Genomic DNA, 18,947 nt, shown 5'->3' with positions numbered 1-18,947 from the left:
TGAGAGAATGACTTATACAGGTTGGTAAAACCAAGAGATAGAGATGGAAAGGACGTACAGCCAGTCCAGGTGATAACCTGAAAGAGATCAGTGGCTGCAAAGTAGTTGTGGGTGAGAACGAAGCCAGACAGCATAGGATGGTGGTTCATAGGATGACTCTGACAAGGAAGATCAAGAGGACAAAGGCAGAGCAGAGGACAAAGAGGATGCTGAAAAGGGAGGAGTGTTGTATGGTTTTCAGGGAGGTGTTGAGAAGCCAACTATAGCTAATGTGATCAGGGTATGATTGGTGTACTTGGTGTATTGTCTGGAAGGAAAGTAGATAAGGAGACTTGATGGTGGAATGAGGAAGTATATACAGAGAAAGCAACTAGCAAAGAAGCAGTGGGACCCTGAGAGGACTGAAGAGAACAGACAGGAGTACAGAGAGATACAACATAAGGTAAAGATAGAGGTAGCAAAGGCAAAAAAAGGACGTACGATGACCTGTATGCTCGGATGGACAGTAAGGAGGGAGAGAATGATCTATACAGGGTGGCAAAACAGAGAAATAATGATGGAAAGGATGTACAACAGGTCCGAGTGATTAAAGATAGAGAGGGAAATGTATTGGCAGATGCTAGAAGAGTAATGGGAAGACGGAAGAGTACTTTGAAAAGCTGATGAATGTGGAAAATGAAAGCGAGGCAAGGGTAGAAGAGGTGACTACTTTTGAACACAAAGTAGCAGAAATTAGTAAAAGTGAAGTTAGGAAGGCGTTTAAGAGGATAAAGAGTGGAAAGGCAGTTGGTCGTGATGATATCCCCGTGTAGGTGTGGAAGTGGCAGTCAGCAGGGTCGCAGAGAAGTATGTTCTTGACTCCTGACTCCATCAGGGATCAGCCCTGAGCCCCTTCTTGTTTGCAGCAGCTATGGACAGGTTGACGGATGAGGTCAGACAGGAATGGCCATGGACCATGATTTATGCAGATGACATTGTGATCTGTAGTGAGATGAGGGAACAGGTTGAGGAAAACTAGAGAGATGGAAGTATGCGCTGGAAAGGAGAGGAATGAAGGTTAGTCACAGCAAGACAGAGTATATGTATGTGAATGAGACGAACCCAGGTGGAACGGTGAGGCTACAGGGAATGGACATCAAGACGTTGGAGTCTTTCAGGTACTTGGAGTCAACAGTCCAGAGCAACGGAGAGTGTGGCAAAGAGATGAAGAGATGGGTTCAAACAGGTTGAAATGGGTGAAGAAAAGTGGCAGGGGTACTATGTGATTGAAGACTATCAGCCAGAATGAAAGGAAAACTGTACAAGACAGTGGTGTGACAAGCAAAGTTGTATGCCCTAGAAGAAGTTCCAATAACAAAAAGACAGGAAGCAGAGGTAGAGGTCAAAGAGATGAAAATGCTATGGTTCTCTTTGGAAGTGACCAGGATGGATAGAATCAGGAATGAGTCTATCAGAGGGACAGCTCATGTTAGATGTTTTGGAGAGAAGGTCAGAGAAGCCAGACTGAGATGGTTTGTTCACGTACAGAGGAGGGATTGTAAATATATTGGTAGATAGCTTCTGGAATTGGTGCTGCCAGGCAGGACGTCTTGAGGAAGACCAAAGAGAAGATTTATGGACATAGTGAGAGGATATGAAGGTAGTTGGTGTGAGGGAGGAGGATACAGAGAATAGGGTTAGATGGAGAAGGTTGAAGCCCTGTTGCAACCCATGAAAAGAAAAGCCGACAGGAGAAGATGAAGAAGAAGCGTCTGCTGTGTTTTGGGTTTGGTCACAGAAGAAGTAGAAGAAGAAGAAAGAGGAGTTGGAGACTCTGGTCCTGGAAGTCTGGGGTCGTAATGGAATGCAGAACATGGATGGAATGACACATGTCCTAAACGAATGATGAATGTTCAAAAACTGAGAACATGTCCAAGGTGTGCGATGAGTTGAGGAGAACCTTTGCAGGTCCAGAACTCCATCAACAAATCACTGCTTTTAAGACACAGAAGGTTTGTGGATTCCAGACACTGATGCTGAGCTGGGAAGCCAGGGTCCCCACCCTGTGACGGGTTCTCCAGCTCCTCAGCACAATCGCATGAACTAGGTTAAGAAAGGCAGCAGTGTGAGGACACCTAGAACCGTCTCCTCTACCTGGGAGATAAATCTGCGTGTTTAATGGTAGAGTGTGGCAGAAGCTGCTGAGGGCAAACATCTGGGTTGTCATTCTTTCTTTCTAAGGTTTTGGACCAGGACCTCCAGAAAAGGAGAAGATCCTGCAGGGAGATGTTCCTCATGTGGGGACGCTGAGGGTTCTCCTCTGGTTTGATTGGATCGAAGAAACTGTGTTTGTGAAGAACAACCATTTATGAACTGTTCAACAGTGAATCCCTCAGGGGCTCCTCTTCATGCTGGTGCTTCTTCATGTGGAAGACCTCATCCAGTCATCTCTACAGAGGAGAAGTTCAACTAACCATCGTGTCTCCACCAAGAAGGAGACCAAGTGTTCTGACACATGTTAGCACTCCTCCCTCCTGGTGTCCTCCTCTCCTTCCCTTTCTCCTCCAGTTTTTCCATCTGCCTGTGGTTCCCCTTCGTGTTCCCCCAGCTCTCCCCTCCATCCTCCCATTAATCTCCTCCTCCTCCTCGCCCCCCGCTCCGTTGTCCCACTTGGCAGCAGCTCAGCACCAGAAACCCCCGTCGCACTAAGGTGGCTCATGTTCTTCTCCTGGCTCCTCCTAGAGGCCCAGAGAACAGCTGCTCTTCCTGGAGGGCCATGGAGATGCTCCTGCCAGGGGCCCCTGTGGACGCTCCTCCCGGAGGCCCTGGTAGCAACTCCTCCTCTCAAGCACCTTCTCCTCCGGTGTCTCCACAGCTGCGGAGGATCTTCTCCTCTGCCTCTTGTTATTCTTCTCTGTCTCACACTCGCACACACATGCGCATGTGCAGATGCGGGTGCATGCACGTGTGCGTGTGTGAGCGGGGGCCTATTATGGTAGTGGGTTCAGATTCCTGCTGTGTGTGACATCATGGAGCTTCAATCAGAACCAGACCTCGCTGGAAAACCTCAAATACAGAGAGCAGCAGGAATGAAGGCTTACATTACACACAGACACACAGACACATAGACACACACACACGGAGCGGGCTCCTCGGTATCTCGGCTGAAACGTGGCTGGAGAGACAAGGGAGACGCAACAGAGAAGAAGAAGGAGGAAAAAATTAAAGATCTAAATTCTTTGAAATGCTGTCCTTGTTGTTGCTATGGAAATGTCCCATATGGGGAGGGGTCAGTGAATGAGCCGCCTGCCCCTACGGACCTGCTCAGCTGCGGGTTCACAGAAGCAGGAACATCTGAGGATCAGATCATAGGCCGAACCTGAACTCAGAGCACTGTAACCCCTTCCTGACCAGTGCTGTGGACACAACCATCCATCAGCAGCCAATCAGAACACAGATCCCACCTTTGGCCAGCAATCAGTCTGATGATTGGTCGTTACTTCCATCACCTCCTTCTGGAGAAGGTGACACAATGAAAGCCCTGTGTGTTTGAGTGTAATAATTATAAGTATAATTATAATTATAATTATACTTATAATTATTATCATTATTATTATTATTATTTATTATTATTATTTATTGTAATTATTTAATATAATAATTATAATTATAATTATGGCAGAATATCAAGAGAACAAAGGCAGATCAGAGGACAAAGTGGTGGAAACTGAAAAGGGAGGAGTGTTGTATGGTTTTCAAGGAGTTGAGACAGGCTCTGGGTGGTCAGGGAGAGCTTCCAGACCATTGGACAACAACAGCTAGTGCTATCAGGGAGACAGGTAGGAGAGTACTGGGTGTGTCATCAGGAAGGAAAGTAGATGAGGATACTTGAAGGTGGAATGAGGAAGTACGGCAGTATATACAGAGAAAGCGCTTAGCAGAGAGGAAGTTGGACACTGCGAAGACTGAGGAGAACAGAAAGGAGTACAGGGATATACAACGTAAGGTAAAGTTAGAAGTGGCAAAGGCAAAACAAAGAACGTACGATGATTTGCATGCTCGGTTGGTCCTGATGGAGGTGTGGAATGGTCTTGGAGAGGCAGCGATAGAGTCTCTGACTAGATTATTCAAGAAGATGTTAGAGAGCGAGAAGATGCCTGAAGAATGGAGATGGAGTGTGATGGTGCCCATTTTTAAGAATAAGAGGGATGTGCAGAATTGCAGCAACTATAGAGGGATAAAGTTGATAAGCCATACAATGAAATTATGGGAAAGAGTAGTGGAAACTAGATTGAGAGCAGAAGTCAGCATTTGTGTGGCTTCATGCCTAGAAAGTGTACCACAGATGCAGTATTTGCTTTAATAATGCCAATAGAGAAGTACAGAGAAGGCCAGAGGGAGCTGCATTGAGTTCTTGTAGACCTAGAAAAAGTATATGACAGGGTGCCAAGAGAGGAACTCTGGTATTGTATGAGGAAATCTGGAATGGCAGAGAAGTATGTTAGACTGGTGCAGGACATGTATGCTTGCTGTGCAACAGTAGTGTGGTGTGCTGTAGGGGTAACAGAGAAGTTCAAGGTAGAGGTGGGACTCCATCAGGGATCAGCCCTGAGCCCCTTCTTATTTGCAGTGGTTGACGGGTTGACGGATGAGGTAAGACAGGAATGGCCATGGACCATGATGTTTGCAGATGACATTGTGATCTGTGGTGAGAGGAGGGAACAGGTTGAGGAAAATCTAAAGAGGTGGAAATATGCGCTGGAAAGGAGAGGACTGAAGGGTAGTCGCCGCAAGACAGAGTATATGTGTGTGAATGAGGGGAACTCGGGTGGAACGGTGAGGCTACAGGGAGTGGAGATCAAGAAGTGGGAGGATTTCAGGTACTTAGGGTCAACAGTCCAGAGCAACGGAGAGTATGGAAAAGAGCTGAAGAGACAGGTTCAAGCAGGTTGGGATGGCTGGAGACAAGTGCCAGGGGTACTATGCGAAAGAAGACTATCAGCCAGAATGAAAGGAAAGGTGTACACAAGAGCGATTCTGTATGGCCAAGAAACCGTTAGAATGACGAAAAGACAGGAGGTACAGCTAGAGGTCGCAGAGATGAAGATACTAAGGTTCTCTTTGGGAGTGACCAGGATAGATAGGATCAGGAATGAGTCTATTTGAGGAACAGCATATGTTAGATGTTTTGGAGAGAAGGTCAGAGAAGCCAGACTGAGATGGTTTGTTCATGTACAGAGGAGGGATTGTAAATATATTGGTAGACGGATGCTGGAATTGGAGCTGCCAGGCAGGATGTCTTGAAGAAGACCAAAGAGAAGATGTATGGACATAGTGAGAGAGGATATGAAGGTAGTTGGTGTGAGAGAGGAGGATACAGAGAATAGGGTTAGATGGAGAAGGTTGATTCGCTGTGGTGACCCCTGAAGGGGAAAGCCGAAAGGAGAGGAAGAAAGATAATCATAATTATGGCCTTGTGTTTCTGCCTCTGGGGTCACTTCCTGGCAATGGCTAAAGCAAAAGCCCCATTAGTGTGATACGTCATGTTCTGCAGGTGTTGAAGGAGCTACCATCAGACTTCATGTCTGCCAACATTTTTCTACTGTCTTTTTTCTGTCTTCCACTTCCTGTCTTTCTATATGACACGGTAACATTCAAACGGACTCTCACCTCCACGATGCTCTTCAGGTCTCGAACGTATGCCTGCTCCGTCTCCACAATCTCCATCACCACCCGCTCCAGCCGTGACAGCTGCCTGGGCGCTGCTGCCGCTGCCCCGAGCACATGTCCACCCGTCGCCCGGGCGACCCCTCCTCCTCCAGTGCTGTGCGGCGTGACGAGTGGTGTGAGATCCAGGCTGATGTCTGAGCCATTCCTCTTGGCCGCGATGGAGGACGACAAGGAGGAGGCATTGTAGTTGGGGATGGCACCGTACGGCAGGGAGGATGAGGAGGAGGATGAGGAAGAGGAGTGGGAGGCGTCCTGCAGGGACACGGAGGAGGCGGACGAGGACAGTGACAGCGAGGACGGGCGCTCGCCGTCCGAGCACACCGTGTTGACGGAGGTGCAGGAGGAGGAGGAGGCGCCACGATCGCTGGACGACATCATCCTGCCCACAATCCCACTCAGGGACGAGACCGAGGACGGACGCTTGGTCGCTGGGGAGGAGCAGAAGAAGAACATCAGCACGCAACAAACAACTGGACGGGCGCTGGAGGGGAAGGTTCCTCCAACTGTCTGCACACAGTGTCCACCAGGATCCAAGGGACAATGAAAAACCACTCTGACATCTGAAGGAAAGGCCAGAGGACCTGCAAGTAGTCAGGGTTTGTTCTGGTCCTTTGACAAAGACTTGGAGGAAACAGGGGGAGGTCTTTTCAAGCTCAGCATGACATTGATTCTGAATCTATGTAGTCAGAACATCGCCTACTGGAGGACCTTCAGGAAAACCTTCAGAATGTTCCTAAAGATCACCACCAACCCCTTTCCTCCCAAATGAATTCAGATGATCTGAAAAAATCCTAAACCAACGGAGACAAACTGAGATCCCCACCTTCTCACTACTTCTCAACCCCTCACGCCCCCACTCATCACACCATCTCTGGAGGAAATCGTCCAACTGGCTGTGGAGCATCTAGAGCTGAGAGGCAGAGCAATTCAGCTGCCAGGATGCAAACCAAAGTCAGCTGGTCAGCCACTATATCACACACACACATGCACACACAAACTTGTTAACAAGTGTGAATCATGGCGGTCATGTTTCCTGCAGTCAAAGACGTCCAAACACCTGCACCTCCAAACTGCTCAATCTGCAAACCAGCTGCTGACAGACACTCCGCGAATGTGTATGTGTGTGTGTGTGTGTGTGTGTGTGTGTGTGTGTGTGTGTGTGTGTGTGTGTGTGTGTGGACTATTGCCTGCCAAGTCCAGAGAACCCGCACAGACAGACCCCACGGCTCTGAAGGTTCAATGATGTCCTTCTTGTCGAATTGCAGTCTGACAGTTTCCTGTGTGTCAACAGGAAGTGTGTGTTTGTGTGTGTGTGTGTGTGTGTGTGTGTGTATGTGAACGACAAGATGTTTCAACAGCCTCCCCTCTTCAAACCAAGTTCCACCTTGCTCTTGTGCTTGAAACATGTGTCAATGTTCCTCTGTTTTAAAGGTTCAGTCCACCCCAACACAAACACCCACACACAAAACACACAAGCACAGACTCAGACCTCTTGGAACTCTCCAGACCGTCTTGAGCGAGTGCTCCACCGTTCTAATGGATACCTGGAAATCCGGGATTTTTCTGTTTCTAAGGCATGAAGCAGGTGGTGGTGGGGAGGGGGGCATGCACACGCCTGTGCGCATGCACGTGCTTTTTACAGGGTTGTTAAAGGGAAGCAGTTTGGTTTGGAGAAGGACCAACATTTCAGAACGGCTAGGTCCAATCTCTGTGTTTTCTTAACTTTATCTGCTACAACAAACAGATGCTGATGGACACTGGTGGGGCAATGTCACCGCCAGCCAATGGGGGGGGGGGTCATGATCCTGGGGCTGCAGCACCATCATTGGGCGGGGATTCTGACCAGTGACTTGATTTTTTGTAAGTCTTTGGCCAGAACCCAGGGTTCAACTTGGACCTCCAGACCCTGGGACTCTCCTCGGATGTGAGAAGGTTCCATGCGGCCCCTTCAAAGACCGCGAGGGGGTGGGAAAACCAGCAGCTCTGCATTTTTTTTGATGGTGTGTTTAATGACAGTTGAAAGCAAAACTTGGGATGTGCCACTGGTCTGCTTGGCGTCATGTCCCACTGTAACCAGGGCAAGAATGTACAGTTGCTTCAATCTGACGTCCGTTTGTCCATCTGAGGATGGGAGACTGAGACTCCAGCAGCATTATGGGATGTCATCATGTTGCCGGCTCCCGAGACTCAGGCAGGAATGTGCAGACATTCCTGCCTCCCGCCCAAGCCCTCCCCCTCTCGCCCCCCCCATGGCTCCGCCCCTTCTCAGACCAGAATGCCGCCCTGTTATTTCCTCCCTCCAGAAACATCCGACGCCAGCGTGGACCTTTAACACAACATGTAGTGGTGCACGCACCAAATTCCAGACTCAACGATGTCCTGCAAACACACACATGCACGCAAATGTAGACGTGCATGCTCAGTGAAAACGCTTGTTTTCCAGGAGACACAAGATCCATCTGGTGTGTGTATCTGAGTAACCTTACTTTGGCCTAGATTAGCCTAGTTTAGAGCAGTGGCTGATGGGTGCTCACCCTGCTGAGCCAAACACACCCCGGGGCAGGAGGTCCTCCCTCCTTCTGGGGTCCCCCCTCCTCCTGGGGTCCCCCCTCGTCCTGGGGTCCCAGAAGGTTCTCTGGAGCCACAGGAGAACCCAGAGAGGAACTGGTGGTGGAACAAAGGCAGAGGACCAGGGAGCGTAGCTTTGTTCTCGAAGCACTGGCACAAGGTCATTGTGAGGTGTGTGTGTGTTTGTGTGTGTGTGTGTGTTTGTGTGTGTGTGTGTGTGTGTGTGTGTGTGTGTGTGCGTGCGTGTGTGTGTGTGTGTGTGAAAGTGAAAGTGAAGGGTTACAGATATGAGATAAAGAACGTCATAGGAACAGGAAGAGCCTTCTCACATTATTGTTTACTCTGGTGTCACTGTCCACGCACACGACCCAAGACCTCTGGACCCCCCTCTTCAACACTCACACACACACACACACACACACACACACACACACACACACACACGCACACAAACACACACACACACATTCACACACACACACCTCCAAGTGTTTACATTCATTCCAGGAGAAAGAAGGTTACTCCCTTAAACTTTCTCATAAGTTTACATCCTGGTCCCTCCTGTTGACTGTCTGCTCCTCGCTCCACCTGGAGGTTGTCCAGAGAACCACCAAGACTTAGCTCCAACTGTATCTCAGACACACAGACTTCCATCATCCATGCATGGCGCACCCCCAACATGGCTATCTGGGAATTCTTTCTATTTTCTGCTCCCTTCTTTTCTATGTTATAATCAACAAGATCTTTGTGTGTGTGTGTGTGTGTGTGTGTGTGTGTGTATGTGTGTGTGTGTGTGTGTGTGTGTGCGTGTGTGTGTGTGTGTGTGTGTGTGCGTGCGTGCGTGTGCGTGTGAGAGTGCCCGTCACATTGTTCAACACTACACTTTATCACCACAAACCATACAACTTCCTGTGTGTGTGTGCATGGCTGAGTGTTTTCGTGTAAGTGTGCCGTTCTGCATGTGCTTATGCCAGTTCATGCACGAATGCAGCATTCAAATCTCTTGATTATATGAATGCTTTTGTTTCCTCAGAAATGTTTGTGTGGGTGTTATAATGTCAGTGTGTGTGTGTGTGTGTGTGTGTGTGTGTGTGTGTGTGTGTGTGTGTGGTGCTGACAGTCACTGCTCAGGCAAAAGTCAAGCTGAAGGCACAAACCTACCAGTTTGTGCCTTCAGTTGGTATGTTTGTGCCTTCAGTTGGTATGAAGCAGCTGAAGACTTTCTGATCTCCATACATCTAAGACTATTCCAAGTATATAAATCTCAGCCACTAATTGTTCCAGCGTGAGCTTCAGGAAGTATTGAACAGTGATCATTGATCTGAAGAAGTCCTGCAGACCCTCTGGTCCACATAAGTCTAGACACACCCTGGAAGAGTACAAGGAGAGGCTGAGCAGAAGAGGAACCTCCTGCAGGGGGTCCCGATCTTCCACACCTGTGTCCTTCACCCTTGTGGTTTGTTCCGTACTCCACACCCACCCCTCGCTCCATCCCTTGGGTATTTGATCAGCTGATCAACCAGGTCCAAAGTGTCACCGCGAGCTGCCCAAAGGCCCTGGGGTAGAAGAACCGGGGGAATGTTCTGGCTGTGTGTCACTCACCTGGGTTGCTAGGCGATCTGTGGCTCCCACACCGTGACCCCTCAGGCATGTTGCGATGATGTCACAGGAAGAAGAAGAAAATCTGCAGACAAACAGCAATGGAGAATCAGCTCCCACGTCTGCACGCCAACACTCACCGCCACGCCACAAAGCAGCTTTTCTTTCCTGACGACGCCATGAAAAGCAGTGAGGAGTGGACCTGCGGACAATGGCAGCGGCAGTGGACGGCGGCAGCGACAAGAGCGAGCCTGCGTCTCCATATTAAGAGATTCTGTCTCCTCCTGAAGAAAAGGAGTGAGGACATGTGTGATGTTTGGACGGCAGACAAGAATGTGGTCTCCTCTTAAATCTGTGCGTGCGTGCGTATGTGCAAGTGTGTGAGCAAGCATGCAAGCCCATCCACTGTTGATTAACAGCCTCCTACAAAGTCATTGATACAGTAACACAGGTTGACCCAATTAGTCCTTTGTACGTGAATGAGTGTGTGTGCAACTGTCTGAGCAATGTGGGTCAGGGAGGTATGGGAGTGAGGCAGCAAGGGTCTATAACACATGACATGCTGCAGAGACACCGTGTAGGTTGCTGGTTTGATTCCCTGGCTGTTTGGAGTCAGTCTACACTTCAGGGCAGCTCCTACGTCTAGCTTTAACTTCCTGCTTTATTTTGAAAGCCCTGATATCATGTTTCCTGGTTGACTTCCTGCTCTGTCATTGGCCCCTGGCAGCGTCTGGAGCCTCGTGGACTGCATGAAGCAGCTCCAGGTCACAAACCCTCTCCAGCTTTGGAGACCAGGACTGCCCATGAGTAAAACCTGACCAGTTCTTGTGCAGAACCATCTAAAGTGGCACATCTTCTTCTTCTTTTCGGCTTTTCCCTTCAGGGGTCACTACAGCGAATCAACCTTCTCCATCTAACCCTATTCTCTGTATCCTCCTCTCTCACACCAATTAACTTCATATCCTCTCTCACTACGTCCATTAATCTTCTCTTTGGTCTTCCTCGTGACCTCCCGCCTGGCAGCTTGAATTTCAGCATCCGTCTACCAATATATTCAATATCCCTCCTCTGTACATGACCAAACCATCTCAGTCTGGCCTCTCTGACCTTCTCTTCAAAACGTCTAACATGTGCTGTCCCTCTGATAGACTCATTCCTGATCCTATCCATCCTGTGTCACTCCCAAAGAGAACCTTAGCATCTTGATCTCTACAACCTCTAGCTGTACCTCCTGTCTTTTCTTCATTGTAACTGTTTCTAGTCCATACAACATCGCTGGTCTCACGACTGTCTTGTACACCTTTCCTTTCATTCTGGCTGATAGTCTTCTATCGCATAGTACCCCTGACACTTTTCTGACACATTTCAACCTGCTTGAAACATTCTCTTTACCTCTTTTCCACACTCTCCATTGCTCTGAACTGTTGACCCCAAGTACCTGGAATTCTCCAACAGTACATCTGAGGATCGGAAATCACCGCCAATCACATTTAGCTGTTTTTCTCTGAATTTCCTTTCCTCAGTTAGTAACTTCTTGTCCTTGTTGGGCTTCACACCGCTTTGATTTCCTGCCCCGCCCTTTGCTGTCTTCTAGATCACACAAGTGGGCCAAACTCCACTAACTTCTGCTCGCATCAGACTTACAGCATTGCAGCAGTGTTGCAACACTTCTGGCATCACACTGCTAAAAGGCACAGAGCCACGGGAACCTGCTGGAGGACGTAGCAGCCATTCAGCAACGAGTAATCCCGAGTCAACCAAATCTCAGAGTTGGAATCTGGTTCTAGAGGGAACCTGGAGTAAGAACCGAGAACGGACAACCCTGAATAAAAGTTTAAAGAACAAACAGAGTTTGAATAATTTCCTGGGGGTTCTATGGGAACTTCTATGGGACAACTCTGTCATGGAAACATGCATAAAACAAACTCAAACACAAACACAAACACAAACACAAATACAAACACAAACACAAACACAAACACACATACTTTGTTTAGCTTTAAGTGAGATAACAGATCGTCCTGTCAATCATCCAAACCCCAGATCAAAGAATTATCCAGGTGCATCCGCTTCTCACACACAAGTACACACACACACACACATCCCTCATCACACGGCAACCAACCACCTTAGTGACTCTGCTACTGCGGAGGTGAAGGTTCTGGAGCTGTCTGTCTAACCAGCAGTTTTGAGCAGAGGAAGAACGTGTCAGCAACCAAAGGTCAAACTGTGGGATCAGATCTTCAGCTGGGACCGCCTGCTGTTCTCCACCACCTCCGAGATGCTGCAGTCTGAGGACCTCGGTGCTGCTCCAAGGCGGGGCTTGAAGGAGCAGAACTTTCCAGAGCTTAATGGCAGGTTGGAGGATTACTGTGGTTAGGGAGGGATATGAGCCAGGGTGTCCTACTTTCAGCTGCTCGTCTTCAGGCCTTCGAGATGATCCAAAAACAGAGCTGCAGGGACCTCTGGGGGGGGGGGGGGGGGGGGCAGCTGTCCATCATCCAACCATTCACCCTCTCATTCACACCCACCAACAATTAGTCTTTAACAAACATGAAGAGAACCTGCCATTGGCTGAAAGCAGGAGTTTCAGAGGACTTTCAGAATAAAAATGAATAAAATAAAATGGAGGGGGGGGAGCAGGAGCTAGAGATTGATGACAGCAATCAAGAATCTGCAAAGAACAACCTTCAGCAAATAAGCAGATTATTAGTTTAACTCCTGCCTGGGAACCACAATGAGTTGTGTGTGTGTGTGTGTGTGTGTGTGTTTACATTTTTTTTCCCCTTTCCACTGAGTTTCTTGTTTATATGAGATCATTTTGGGGGAGGGTCTTCTGTTTGGGGTTCCTTTCTCTCTCTCTCTCTCTCTCTCTCTCTCACACACACACACACACACACACACACACACACACGCACACACCCACACACACACACAGAAAGAGAGAGAGAGAGAGGACAGTCCCACGGCTGATAGCTAGAAGGAATGCAGCTGTTGCTGGGTTCTCGGACGTACCATCCATCTCACATTGAGTGTGTGTGGGAGGGGGCAAGGGGTTTTGTGTGTGGGGGGGGTGCCCTTTACCAGATGAAATGCTATTTTATATCTGGTCCATGGCCGTGGACTGACATTCACATGGGCACAATGTAGGGCTGCATACGCACACACTGTTGACCTGCTAATTCATTGTGCTATGGGTGGTCCAGGGTGTGTGTGTGTGTGTGTGTGCGTGTGTGTGTGTGTGTGTGTGTGTGTGTGTGTGTGTGTGTGTGTGTGTGTGTGTGTGTATGTGCGTGTGTGTTTGTGTGTTTGTTATCAGTCCCCTCAGCTCCTGGGTTTGTTGCCTGACTCTCAGGTTCCTCTGGAGAAATTAGGCTCTCATTGGTAAAACCTCCTATGTTCTACCAGATTGTTCCATGTGGAGTCTGTCAGAGGAACTTGTTGGGACAGACCTGCAGGTCACTGTCTGGTCCAGGGCTCTCCAAAGTTCTAACGTTGGTTTCATGAAAACGTCCTTTGAAACTCCTTGTTTTGTACAAAGTGAACGAATGGAGGTTGTCCATTGAGAGGAACTGATGAACATCTCATACCTGCCCATGGTCCATGAGGAGGGAAGTCTAGCCGGTGGATCACATTTTTTCTCCTTATCTGCTTCAGACTCTGAGATGCCTGGCTTCCTACTTCCAGGCTCAGCTCAAATCCAGCTTGGAGCAGGAGGACCACAGCAAGATGCTGGTATGAAGATCCGTAAGGTGATTGGCTGCCTGATGTACCAGAGAAGTGCAGTTGGAGGCCATGGGGGGGGGGGGTGTTTCTCACCAGGTTCTCATTCCAGGAGATGGATTTGGAGCTGTCTTCATCGCTGAGACTAAAGACGAAGAGCAGTGTACCTGAGGAGACAACGGGAGGCTGACGGCCTTGAAGACCAAGATGGTTCCAGTTGAGCCCTGGTGGGTGTGGACCGCTACTAGACCCTGCAGATCCCACCACAACCAGGACTTCACCTCCAAACACCTCCAACTACTGATGGTTCAGTGGAACTTTAGGTTTCAGCTTCCGACCAATCAAGAATTAGTTTCAGCTCATTACTGATGTGGATGGCTTGTTTCCACGGCGAACACTGTTTATCCTACACGATAATTAGTTGGCCAATTTACTGTAGTTTGAGGTTAGGCACAGGCACCACCATGACGTATGACACTGTGTGTGTGTGGGTGTGTGTGTGTGTGTGTGTGTGTGTGTGTGTGTGTGTAGTCATGGCAGCATTTTACTGCAGTGTTGTCAGCACATGCAGCCGGTCAAAACAACTGGACTATAAGCTTAGCTTTGGGATAAAATGGCCAACGGCATGCTAAATGTTACCTGGAAGAGTTGGCTAAGGCCGAATTTATTGGCTAAAAGACTGGAGCTGAAACACGCCTCACAACTTGAAGTGAATGAAGTGAAGGTTCTACTGTTGCAGATGAGTGGAGCAGTAGAAGGTAATGCTGAAGGAAACGTTAGCTCATCAACATCATTATTAACCTAAAAGCTCCACTGAAGACGAGACTTGTATCTCTTGATTGTTATGTTATAGCGGCTCAGTGACTTTATGCACAGAAGGCTGGAAGTCCATAAAAATCAGAAAACTATTTAAACGATTTGAATTTCAATCATAAATAGAAAATAAATTAATTAATAGAATCGTGTTGCTAAAAGCTTCATACAGCAACAGCTGGGTGCTAAATGCGCTAAGGTAAAGCCAGCAAAGGATTTCCAGAAAGAAAAGGACACAGAACTAGATGCTAGAGGTAAGCATGAGCAGTTTTTTTTTTCGGCAGAGGAAGACAATGGGAAAAACAAAACAAAACCAGAGACGTAAAATAAAATATCAGCTGAAAACTCAAATATACCTGACGGAAAACTCTAGGAGGTAAAAGCTAAGCATTACTCAACTGGAACCAACGGGAGTTTCACAGGTCTCCCAACTTAAATGTGAAATCTAGGCCGAAGGAAGGCAGCAGAGGATTCAAAGAATCTTCAGAGGAACATGAACCATCTCAGACGTGAGTCAGCAGATCAGACGACCCCTCGGGTTTGAGTCCACAGCGAACGTGAAAAACAGGAAAAAGAACCATGAGGCAAAATGTTTTCCTAAATAAAAGTGAAAAGTGAAACCTGAGTAAAAGGAAACAACTGGGAGCTAAAGCTAACAGGCCCGTTAGCTAAACAATAAACAGAGAGGATCTGGAAACAATCTCTGCTCTGCTGGCCCGTCTTCTCAAAACTTCTCTCAAACGTTCACCCTTGGCCTCGAGTGACACCGACCGGCTCTGACAACCCCCATCGCCACAGCGACGCTAATGGAGGAGTGAAAATCACGTCCTTGGCACCGCACTCGGAGGGTTGAGACAGAGCCCTAGGATCAGAGGTGGCCGAGGCCCGGCTCCTTCCGCAGATCTGGGTTCACACCCTCCCGCTGAGCACAACCAGATGTGGGTTCCTCTGCGGGTGGATGCAAACGCGACGAGTCGTCATCTCCCACAGTGACCTACTGAGGGGCTGAGAGGCCGAGAGGCCGAGCCATCACACTCCAAGTTCCGGGAATGCTAAATACACCAGGGAACCTTTACGGCCTCACCTGCCGGTAGGAACCCAAGCCTTCCCACTGGCAGAGTTCCATGATCTCAAAACAGGACTGAGGACCAGACGGGAACTCAGCAACCAGCAGACCTTCAGCAGCACCACTTCTCCAGGCTCAGCAGCTCACAGGCTGCTCAGTGCAGTGGACTACAAGTATGAGGAGGGGTTGTACTGTAGAACTGTGGAGGGGTAGTACTCTATATGGACCTGTGGTGTTTCCGAGCTTAGAAGACTGACGAGAAATGTCAGTTCAAGGAGGGCACATGAGTGACAACACACACACACACACACACACACACATACTGGTGTGAAAGAGGCTAGCAGCTTGATGCTGCAAAATACATCCAATCCAAACTTGTGGTGACATCATCCAACATCTAGAGATGACATCATTTGACACCTCGTGATGACATCATCAGTTATGGATGACGAATTCCCATGAAGATGTGGATGCAATGGATTTATTGAATGTGGGAACATTTACACGGCAGAGAGTTCGCTTTAATGTGAAGACCTCCTGTAGCTAATCAGAAGATCTGGCAGTCAGGCAGTGAGGTGGTCAGGTGGTCAGGAGGCCAGAGGGTCAGGCTTACTTTATGTAATGTCAGAAGCAGTTAGGTTTTGAAAAGAGCCATTTATACCTAAAACCACCAGTGGGTAAAATTTACCCGCAAAAAGAAAACAGTCATTGTCACTTACAGATTGAATTAGTGCATGTCACAATGGCAACATACTTTTTCGACCACTGTTTGTAATGGAGTGGCTCCATAAATCTAGAACGTCCTGGGTTCGTCACCAGGCTCTGAGATCAGTAGAAGAATGAGGAGGAAATGAACCGGCAACCTTGAAAATCAAGTGGTTCTTACAACGGGTGCATTTTACCAAGATGGCAGCCGGAGTGAGTCCTGGAGGTTCCAGTGTCATTAGGAGCAAATCAACCAGCAGAATTGAGCCAATCACATAATGAACACAAGGAGAAGGAGGAGGAAGAGCAGGAAGGCGAGCAGAAATCCAGCCACAACAGTCTGAAAACACTTTCCTAAATATTCCATCAATCGTCAGAGAACATTCCAGAGGGACGGTGATCAAACACTCTCCTTCATCGTCATCGCACATCTTCATCCTCACTCCAGTACCGCTGCTTCCTTCAAGATTCACATCTGGTTTTGACTTCAGCCAAGGGAAGAAACCAGAAGCTAAATGAAGCCTGAAAAGAAGACTGGAGGCTCTACTTTGGCTAAAACAGAGGACGGGCTAACATGCTAGCAAGCAGACTACATGTTAGCAAGCGGGCTACAGCTATAAGCTACTGGGAATCGAGAAGGATCTGTAAACTTCTATTTTTGTCCAGGTTTCTTCTCTTCTATGTACCAGTGTTGAAGCTCAGAGGCTCCCCCGATGTTGAATTCAACAGTGAATCAGAAGAAACAAGGACAAGGTGATCCTGAAGATCTGACCTCAGGTAGTGAGATGCCACCATTTTCTTATTTACTGACACATGGGAGTGGATTCATCCATCTGATGTTTATGTTTGAGAGCCATCAGAACTCCATCACCGAGCGCTGTTGGACCTTCTGACCTACTGGAGCTGCCTGAATATTAGAACCAGATGTTTGGGGAACGTCTGAACTATTCAGAGCTAATTCTTCAAATTGTTTCTTTCCTACAGAATTCTCAGTTTCTTGTTGGTTTTCAGGGGAATGTGGCTTCATCTGGAGGCCTTTGAAGACCTTCCTTCACCTGGAGAACACCTGAGGAGATCTTCTCTTACCACATGAATCAGAAGTTCTTCAGACTCTCAGGATGAGTCTTCAAGATACTGGAAGGTGGAGTCACACCAGGCCACACTTTGTCCTGTCCAGTGGGCTCGGGTTACCCTGAGTCATCTCTAATCAGGTCTCGTTCTCGTTTTGAGTGGTCTCTAGTCTTGTTGTGACACATATTGACTGTCTTGTCGTATTTTGTCAACTCTTATCATGTCTTCTCAAATCTCGTCTTGTTGTCCCGAGTCTTGTTGTGTTGTGTCGTCTCGAGCCGCATTTGGCGTCCCACAAGTGCAAAGTACCTGACCTCCTCCTTTCCCCTTCCAGTCCAAGTTTGTCAGCGCAATTTGAGGGAAAGAAAAGTTGAGCAATAGTTGAAACCAAAAGAAATCTATTCTAGCGACACACACACACACACACACGCACACGCACACGCACACGCACACACACACACACACACACACACCACAAATAAGTGATCGATAAGAGACCACTTTCCAGTAAAAGGTGCGTTTGTCTTTGATGTTCTCAGCAACATCAATGCATAGCCAGGCTGTCAAACACACATGGACGCACACATGTACACACTCACGCACACAGCGGCTAAAACGTGACAGTCCCTGACCCGCTGACTAGGTCGTCGCCATGGCGACAACAAAGCTTACATCTTCGATACCAGGTTCCAAACGGCTGCTGTTCACTGAGACCCTGTTTGAACGAAGATGTTTTCTGACCCGGGTTGAAGCTTCCTGGAACTTTCAGGTGACCCCTGTGAACTCTGAGAGAAGCGCCTTCATCCTACTGCCCTGCTGCCCTGCTGTCGCCCCCCGCAGGCGGCAGCAGACCCTGCAGCTTGGCACGGGGAGCCGCAACGAGCCGCCCCCCCCCCTCCCCCGGAGGACCAGGTTCTGAGGTCACTGGGTCCTCGGGTTCAGATGGCTGAAGTTCCGGGGCGTGGAAGTGTTATCCGTCTGATGTTCAAGGGACTTTAACTCTAAAGTTCCTGAAGAACCTCAGCACTCCCTCTTCTTCATCGGGGAAGGTCCCCTCTTCTGCTGAAGTCTCCCCTTCAGATCTCACAAGGCTCTGATTGTGAGAACCAATCAGAAGAAATGACACGATACCAACTTTTGGGCTTTTATTGTGAAAATACCGAATTTTTTCTCCTTCTTTCTTTCTTCTTCTGCCCTCCTCCCCCCTCTCCTGGGGTCCGTGTCGGTAACCCCCCGTTCGACGGTTCTCCGATCACCGACCCTGTTCTAAGCAGACCGGAGAACCGGAAGAGAACCTACGCCGCATCTTTTCTCCGGGTTCTCCCGGCCGTCCAATAAACTGTTATTACACTTTTAGAACACTTCACTTTGCTCCGGTTCGTTTCCCCCCGGGGCTCGGTGGGCTTACCTCGATCGGCGGGCTCATGTGTCCCTGGTCCGGTTCTCCGTTCCTCCAGTTCTCTTCACACGTCTTCTCTTTCCGTCATGGGGGCGCGCGGGCGCGTCTGGCACATCCAACCAAGCACGGCTGTCCGTCACCGCGCACAGAACGCACGGGAACCCATCCGTGGACCGCGGCGGAGAAACTGAGGCAGGGACGGAGAGGAGGTCCCCTGGAGGAGGTGCAGTGAAGGAGGTGCGTTGAAGGAGGTCCGGTATCGGCAGAGGGAGAGGAGGTGATCCGACGGCTCTG

The 18,947-nt window shown here is 48.7% G+C and overlaps 1 protein-coding gene across 1 annotated transcript in view; it reads right to left on the bottom strand.

The window, feature by feature from the left end:
* The window catches only part of plekhg2 (pleckstrin homology domain containing, family G (with RhoGef domain) member 2), a 45,119-nt gene extending 26,172 nt beyond the window's left edge, over positions 1-18,947 (bottom strand). The window contains 3 exon segments of the mRNA XM_086178130.1: positions 5,650-6,137; positions 9,880-9,961; positions 18,663-18,947. Of these exon segments, the coding sequence (XP_086034256.1) occupies positions 5,650-6,137; positions 9,880-9,928 (537 nt within the window). The 5' untranslated portion in view covers positions 9,929-9,961; positions 18,663-18,947.

Source organism: Fistularia commersonii, chromosome 3 (genome assembly GCF_037954325.1).
Source record: "Fistularia commersonii isolate RoL2024-O1a breed Wild chromosome 3, RoL_Fcom_v1.0, whole genome shotgun sequence".
Taxonomy (NCBI): domain Eukaryota; kingdom Metazoa; phylum Chordata; class Actinopteri; order Syngnathiformes; family Fistulariidae; genus Fistularia; species Fistularia commersonii.
The sequence above is the reverse complement of the archived record's forward strand: the minus strand, read 5'-3'. Positions and strand labels throughout refer to the sequence as shown.